The sequence below is a fragment of the Mirounga angustirostris genome, unplaced genomic scaffold, assembly GCF_029215605.1.
Source record: "Mirounga angustirostris isolate CCGP_5_RB_7025 unplaced genomic scaffold, mMirAng1.0.hap1 SCAF_10, whole genome shotgun sequence".
Lineage (NCBI taxonomy): Eukaryota > Metazoa > Chordata > Mammalia > Carnivora > Phocidae > Mirounga > Mirounga angustirostris.
The window spans coordinates 137,584,164-137,592,272 of NW_026991718.1; the positions used below are offsets into that span (position 1 = coordinate 137,584,164).

The 8,109-nt window shown below is 57.0% G+C and overlaps 1 protein-coding gene across 1 annotated transcript; it reads right to left on the reverse strand.

Moving 5' to 3' along the window:
- Window positions 1-6,961: 6,961 nt before the first annotated feature.
- On the reverse strand, window positions 6,962-7,639 carry BHLHE23 (basic helix-loop-helix family member e23). The gene has a single exon (XM_045883907.1). It carries the CDS (start codon window positions 7,637-7,639, stop codon window positions 6,962-6,964), a length of 678 nt encoding a protein of 225 aa, XP_045739863.1.
- Window positions 7,640-8,109: the final 470 nt, after the last annotated feature.

Here is an 8,109-nt window from a genome sequence, read left to right on the forward strand (position 1 = left end):
TTTCCAGGGCTTAAAATGGAACACCTGTGGGGCGCCTGGGTGGCTCAGTTGGTTAAGCGACTGCCTTCGGCTCAGGTCATGATCCTGGAGTCCCAGGATCGAGTCCCGCATCGGGCTCCCTGCTCGGCGGGGGGTCTGCTTCTCCCTCTGACCCTCCCCCCTCTCATGTGCTCCCTCTCTTTCTCTCTCTCTCAAATTAAAAAAAAAAAAAAAAAATGGAACACCTGTGTCCGGAAAAAGCCCCAGTCCTGACAAGCAGGCAAGGGGGTCCCTGCTAACCTCAGTCAAGCACACACAAGGCCAGACCGTCTACAGAAAGCCAGGGAGTTGCAAAGACCTCCTAGGCGAGGTGGACACTCACGGTGGTGCAGCTGTTCGGGATCCCGACGGCAGCCGAGGACCCAGGGACCTGCACGGGAGGTGAAACCACACATAGCGCTGACACATGCGTGTGCACACACACACACGTGAGCTCCGGACACACCTGGGCAGAGGGTAATGGGGTGGCCCTGGCCTGTTCTTACGCAGTGTCCGCCAGGCTGCGGGCCGGCTAGGTGCTCAACTGCATCAGCCTCCACCTTTCAGACCGGCCGGGCTTTTCCTAAGCCCGATGCAGTCGACACCGCCTGAGGGGAGTGACCAGGGTCTTGAGACACCAAAATACATTTGGGGTATTTTAAGGAACATGTGTGCTTGCTAGGGGAACAGGGCTGCCCGGAGGGAGGGAAAGAGTTGTAGGCTCTTCTTGTTTTTCCAAAAGCAGCTTCAGGAGAGAACGAGCCAGAGAGGCAGACAGACAGAGTGAGGGAGGATGTGTGCCGGGAAGGGGTCTGGGGGCATGCTCTGTTCCCTGAACACAGGCATTTCTGGAAGCAGCCCTTGGGCATTCGGGGGCGAAGTTCTCACCCCGTCCGGTACCCCATGTCACTAAGGTGGAGAAGGAGGGAGGAAGGTCAGGAAGTCTGGAGGAAGCTGCTCATTCTGAATGTCATTGCTGACCCCACAGCCCGGAGGAGACTCAAGGACACACAGAGAGCAGTGTTTTATAGCAAGAAGGCTTTGGGTTCATTCTAGAATCCCAGATTCCTGAATAGGAAATGATCATCTTCCCAGTTGTCTGTGAGGTTTGAAATGCAGATGCTGCCCACACAGGTTTCTCCATCATCTGAGCCCACGGAAGGCCGGTGGCAGTTGGGTTGGTCTGGCCTAATGTGGTTGGTTAGCGCTATGCTCAGAAGGAGAGGGATCTTTATACCTGAATCATCCTGTTCAGACGCTTTCTTCCATCAGCCGTCTGGCTGCCAGGGGCCCGTTGGCATCCACTGACTCACAGATGTGGGGTTTCTGAATCTCAGTTACCAAAAATCGTGGGTGTGTCCACTCCTGAGTGATGAGCTGCTCCCTCCCGGTTGCATTCAGTGGACAGAGCCCTCCGGGGGCCTCGGCAGGGCAACCTGGCTCCCGCCGGCACCGCGATGAGCCGGCGGGCCGGGTCCCACGGGCCCCCGTCCGGCTGGCACTGGAACAACCTGGGCGGCGGCGGGCTGGGACGGATCCTGGACTCCGCCTCGGGGGTTTGCCTGTGCGTGAGACTTAGAGACTGTTCGCAGGGATTTTGTAACCTCGGTGCCTCTGTGGCCAAAAAGCCAGGAAGCTCTGGGAGGGCCTCGGATGTACGGCTCCAGGCCCAGAGCCAGGCAAGCCGGGCTGCAGAGTGAGATGCATCCTGTCAGATGCCTTGTGGCCATCGGAGAGCGTTGCAGGTCCCATTTGTGTCCGGGGTTTGTGGCCAATTCCCAGGCTGGCCGTGGCCTCATTAGCACAGCAAGCACTGTCCACACGGAGTGGGGAGGTTGGGCTCCTGTCAGGCCGAATCAGGGCCCCCAGGAGAGCAAGCTGACAGTGGCCTCATCACTTCAGACAAAACAGGCTTGGAGGCGAAACCAGGCCGGTTGGGAAGGCTCTCCCTGTCTAGCATGCAGGCGAGCCTCTCCTAAGAAACCCTCGAGCTAGGATCCTGTCCCAGGTGGCCCCTCGGACCCCCGTCAGGTGGGCACCCCCACGGGGCCTGAGCATCACGGGGGATAGACGCCACCGGCCAGGCCCGTGTACGGCTCTGCTCTGTGTTCTGACGGCCATGTCTTCTGGGAATGCGGACTGAGGCAGCACGTCCCTCTGCATCCTGACCAGGCAACAGCCCAGAGACCCCACAGAGCCAGCCGCAGAAGGACAGAAACGGAGGTTTATTCAGAGACCCCCTTCCACGCTGCATTTGACAAGCTCCCCCTCCAAACTCACTTTCAAAATGACCTGGCTGTCTTCCTACGCAGAGAGCCTCACTTAAAACAGCTTTTCTATATTTGTATCAATACATATGCCTCGGGCACTTCAGACTAGGAAAACCCTGCATAGCTCATTTTGTAACACAGGAAAAACACCGGCCTCGAAGGAGATTTTACTACCTATTGGAGCCTTTTTGCATTTATGGTAACATGGGTTTTGCTCCTTTGGAGTTAAATTTGCAAATGGGTATTAATTTTCTAATGTCATGGAACTGACTTTTGTTGGGGTATGGAACATAACATCCAGGGTTATGATCCAAAGAGATAATTAATTGTTGGAGAAATGATTTAATACGTTGTAAATCCCTCTACCTCCATCCCTTAAAATGGGATGCCAAGAGCGATTAAAGACTCAGGACATATCACAGGCAAATTCACATGATAAAATTGTTGTAATCACTGTCTGTTGGATTAACCGGGCTCCGGGGCCTCGGCCTGGTTGTTCTAATCAGACGTCTCTCAGACGGCCGAGGGCGAGGAAGGCAGGCCGTGCTGCTAGGAATGACAGTTTGCACGTCTCACCCATCCTTTTAGGAAAACAATATTTGTCCTTTGTGAGGAGCTGCCTCTTCCTTTAATGTCCCAACCTGCAAGGGAAATAGACATGCGTAGTTGGCAAAGCAGGTGTCTGGGCCGGGATGCTCGTTAGCTTACTTATAAGGTAAAACAAATTCCCCAGGGATTCAACCGACATCTGCAAGAGTGAAGAGAAAAATCCATGTTTGGGATGAAATTGACCAAATGAGACAGTCCGAAGACGATGTGCCTGGCACATGAGGGTCTGTGAATGCGCTCGTGTGGGCCGGCGGCCCTGGCGTGTCCACACTCCGGGTCCCTGGGGGCAGAGCTAGGTTAGGATGGAGTTCTGCTCTCCGAGTGTGGATGCCGCTACCTATTACTGAAAACCAGGATGCTGTTTTAGGTAAGCGAATTTCCTACCTGGAGGAAAACAAAGAGCAGAACAGAAAGTGCTGGGGCCGTGGTGTCTCACCAAGTAGGTAAAAACGTTCCCATCAAAATACCCAAAGGAGAGGGAGAGCTATGTCTGCTGCTGGTCATTTTAAAGAAAGGAAGGAAGCAGAGGCGGTGTCTGGTGTGGAATCCTCAATCAGTAGCTTAACCACAGGGACCCCCCACTTTTGTTTTGCAACCTGTGTGCCTTCTATCTCCACTTGGCAAGCTGGGGGTGATCGCACCCACACTGGCAACAGATGCGCCAGTCAGTGAATGTAGATGGGTACAGGACCTCAGGCCAGCAACCCGCCTCTTTGACCCCAGCAAGGGACCGTTGGGGAGCCAGTGGGCTCAGGGAAGCCTGCCCCAAACCCTCACGAGCCGGGCCCCACGAGCCGGGCTCCACGGGCTCATAACCTGAGTATGAATGAGCCTCGGTCTGCGACTGGCTCCAGCAGCGGCCAGCGTGGCAGAGACCCCCCCAACGGGGTGGTTAACAGGGGACGAAGGCAGTGTTGGCTTGAAGACACCCCCTCGGCTGGGGTGTCACCGAGCTGCTGGCTCCCGGGCTTGGGTGTGGGTGGCTAGTCGATTCTGGGCGGCAGCTGGAACTGGCCAATCTGTAGACGAAATGCCACCATTTCGTGGTAGAAAACAGACCACGGCGTTTCTTGCCCCCTGCCCTGGCCTCAGCTAGCCCTGGTGAACCAGGCTTGAAAGAGTAACAAGGACTGGGCATTTCCTATGTGTGTAGCTATAGAATTTATTCCTCGAATCAGCGGGCATTTCCGGCTTCTTATGAAGGTGAAGGAAATAAGACACCTGGCAAGCTCTGCCTCGAGCCGCAGGGTCCACTGTGGTGGCCACGAGCCATGTGTAGCCGCTGATACTCGAAGCGGGGCTGGTCTGAATGGAGAGGGCCTCTAAGTGCAAGACACACTGGGTTTTGAAGACTTAGTACAAAAAAAGGAATGTGAAATAGCCCCCCAATAATTAAAAAATGCTGATTACTGTGAAATGATACTCTTTTACCTACATTGGGATAAATAAAAATGATTACAATTAATTTCATCTATTTACTCTTTTTACGTAGCCAGTAGAAAAGCTACCATTTCACGTGTGGCCCGGTCTCTTTGTGTGGCCAGCCGGGTTTAAAGGGACACTCCCTAGGACCACATCCAGATGTACGAGCAGGTGCATCTTTCCTTGCCCTAAGACGGTTCTAAAAACGAGCATCTGGGAAAAAGGTTGTTTCAAACGCCAGTTATTAGCAAAATTCTTTCCTATTTAACCCCCCCCCCGCCCCCTGTGCTGGAGAAGTGTCAGCTCTGGGGGTTAGATGCAGGAGGAGTTCAGGGAGTCCATGCCCAGAGCCCCCATCGATGTTTCCCGAGAGTGGTGGGCTTGCTAACGAGGAGCCTGCTTCCCTGTATTTTGGGCACAGGGGCCATGGAGGATCAGACCTTTTGTGCTGGGAGTTCTTAGAATGAGGAGGCCAAATGACTCGTATTTGATAGAGCAGATTGCTACGTTAGCCTTGTTGAAAAGGCAGCCTAATTTCCATTAAGACATGACTCCACTCCACCCCTGCGAGAGGCAGGCTGAAGTTTTGGAGAAGACTAGATCACGTAGATACAAGGCTGAGCAGCTAAAAAGAAAAACACAATTTAATTTTTTTGAAACAAGTAATTGGAAGAATGTATGATTAGTTAAATGGTCCCTTTAAAAAGCATGTTGTTTTTCATCCAAGAAGGGACAGAGAGATTTTTTCCTTCACCTTTTTCTTAGTATTTCCTACATTTGCTGAGTGGTTGCTTACACATCGGCTGTCTGCACCTCAGAGATTTTCTAGACTCAGTGATTTAGAAGCATGTGGTCCAAGTTGACACAATTCTCTGAAAACTGAAACTGAGTTCAGTCACAAATGAACATATTTAATTTGATATTAAAATTTAATCATATTATTTAAAAAAAATAAGTTGAAACCATAACTTCATTCTCAATAGAAACGATGTACTAGACGTGTCTGGTTTTAACCAGAATGAGCACCTTTGTTTCAGATTATGACCAGTAATTTATGAAGTTGATTCAGGATCACTTTGAAATGACCCTGGAAGCAAATGACTTTGGAGTTTGCAGCTGACCAGCTGACCTGCCTTCCGTTACCTAAAAGGGATTCGAAACACAGCTCCTAGCACTCAGCTTTCTGCATATGCAAAACTGATAAAGTAGTATGTTAGGGAGAAAAAGACAGTGAAGAAATAAATATGGAAATTAGCAAAAACCAGTATTAAGCATATGTCTTTATGAATAAGACTTAATCACACACTTCATTTTGCAAATACAAAAGGGCCTTTTGAAATGTATTAATTAAAGTTAAATGCTTTAGACAGGCCGCTTTGTAGGGCGGAGGTCCTCTCCTCATTAGCATAGCGTTAACGACAACCGAGGAAATTGGGTTAATAAAGCTGGATATCGCAGCAGAGCGGCTGGGGTGCAAATGGGCACGGACAGCCTGGTCCCCAGGGTGGCTGGCCGGCTGAGCAGAGCGTGTGGACCCCTATGGTGGCAGAATTCTGCGCCGTGCACCCACATCAAAGAGACAGACCCCAACACCAAGAGACAAACCCGTCACCTTTCCACAGGTCAGGAAGCAGCCCCTCCCACCAGCCTACTCACCCATGGCCCAGCCTCCTCCCCTGGAAACGGGTTGGGGGGTTGGTGTGGAGGTCAGCGGGGCTAGACGGGCCCCTCCCTGAAAACCCAGGCCAAGTGGGGGCCCTACTCGGTACAATTGCCTGTAAGCAGAGGGTGCGCGGCGGGTCTCCATCCAACTCCATGCGGGCCACATCCTGGCAGGGAGGTTCTGGCGTGAACGGTGGGGGCCGGGGAGTCCAGGGACTGTATAGGGAACAAATTCCGCAGACTTGGAGGCAGTGTTGGCTCTGCTCACCTCTGGAGGTTCCCGCCTCTAGGCAGGCAAGAAAATTAACATAACACACTCTGACTGGAGAGAGCAGAAAAGCTACTGCCCAGGGTCTTCCGGTTTCATGGGCAGTCCAGCTCCTTTGCAAAGGACAGTTGCAGGCTGGGTCGGGGCCCATCAGGCCGCCGGGCTGCAGGGGCGATGGTCGCCGAGCCTCAGAGGCGGGAGGTAACCGGGCGCCAGCGCCGTGCGATGTCAGGAACACACCCAGCAGGAGCGGGCCCTGCAGTTTGGTGGCCAGAGCCCAACGCGAGGGCCCGGAGCTGCCAAGCCAAGCTAAGCGCTCTCCCTGCGCTCCAGGAGAACCCGGCTGGCGCCAAGCAGGACCACTCCCCCGGGGTCACGCAGGTCCCCGCTCCGGCTGTAGTCCTGGTTTTCTTTTTCAGGGTGAGCGGCCGTGCCCGGACAAGCAGGGTTTGCCACCCGTCGGAAGGTTGCCCAGCGGGCGCGCTGCGGGCTCGGGGCGCAGATGCCAGTGCCCCCGCCCTGCGGCTCAATCCTGTGCCCAGACGTGCTCTGAGCTTCTCGCGGCCCTACGCGCGCGGCTGAGCGCGCACCGGCTGGAAGCGACGTCCGGCCGCCTTCTCCGGTGGGCGGGGTTCAGTCGGGGCAGGGTGACACGGTCGTGGGAGCAAGGGAAAATGCAGGACGCGTGCGGGAGGAGGGGCGGCCGGGGCCCTCACGGCTTCTCGTTACAGTGTTTGCAAAGCGCCGAGGGCGTCCCGGAGAAGGCGGTGCACTTGTCTGGGCAGGGCAGCGGGGCGCCCGCGGAGAAAGAGTATACAGCGGCCTGGCCGAAGGGCGCCAGGGGCGCAGCGGTCACGGGCGCCGCCAGGCCCTGGCCCTGGTTGAGGTAAGCCACGAGGCGCCGCATCTCGTCCAGGGCCTGCGCCTGCATGAGGATGTAGTTCTTGGCGAGCAGCAGCGTGGCGATCTTGGAGAGCTTGCGCACCGACGGGCTGTGCGCGTAGGGGATGACGGCGCGCAGCCCGTCCAGCGCGTCGTTCAGGTCGTGCATCCGCCGCCGCTCGCGCGCGTTTATGCTCAGCCGCAGCGAGCGCTGCTCCCGGGGCCGCCGCCGCGCGTCCGCCGCGCCCCCGGGCCCCCGCCCCCGCCGCCGCCGCCGCCGCTCGAAGGCGTCGTCCTCGTCGCCGCTCTGCTCGCCGCTGCTCTCGGCCACGGCCGCGGCGTGGGGTGCGGGCGCCGCGGGGAGGTCGCCGCCCGGGCCCGGCGCGCCGTAGCCGCGGGCCGCCTCGGGCCCCCGCGCCGCCCCGTAGGCCAGGCCCGCCGTCGCCGCCGCGTAGCCGTGGCTCAGCGCCAGGTACGCGTCCCCCGACAGCGACTTGAGGTCGGCCATGCCGCGCGGCCGCTCGCGCGTCGGTTCGGCTGTCGGTCGGTCCCCGCGCCTCCCCGCCTCCGCGCGCCGGGCCTCTCTGGCCGCCTCGGCCACGCCTGCGGGTCGCCTCCTCCTCCTCTTCTCCCGGCCCTCGTCCTTCTCGTCCCTTCTCTCCCTCCCCCTCTCCTCCCCAACCCTCGCCGCCGCGTGCAGGGCTGGGCCCGGGGGCGGGCTCGAGCTCCCACTCGCTCTGCTCCAGTTTTAAGGTGCGGGGGCGCCCGCTGGGACTTCGCGGCCATCCAATCAGAGGGGACTTGGTGACCGCCTCTTCTGGAGCCTGGCTCCACGGGCAGCTGGCGCAGACCGACGGCCGGCCGGGTCGGGGGACCGCTGGGATGGAGGGAGCTGGAGGCCTGGGTGCAGATGGGGTGGCTGCGGCTTTACGGGCTTCTCGGCCTCTCCGGCTGTCTCCTCCCGCCACCCGGGGTTGC

Bases quoted from the DNA above. Each gene is read 5' to 3' on its own strand.
- BHLHE23 (XM_045883907.1), bottom strand. From the start codon at position 7,639: ATGGCCGACCTCAAGTCGCTGTCGGGGGACGCGTACCTGGCGCTGAGC.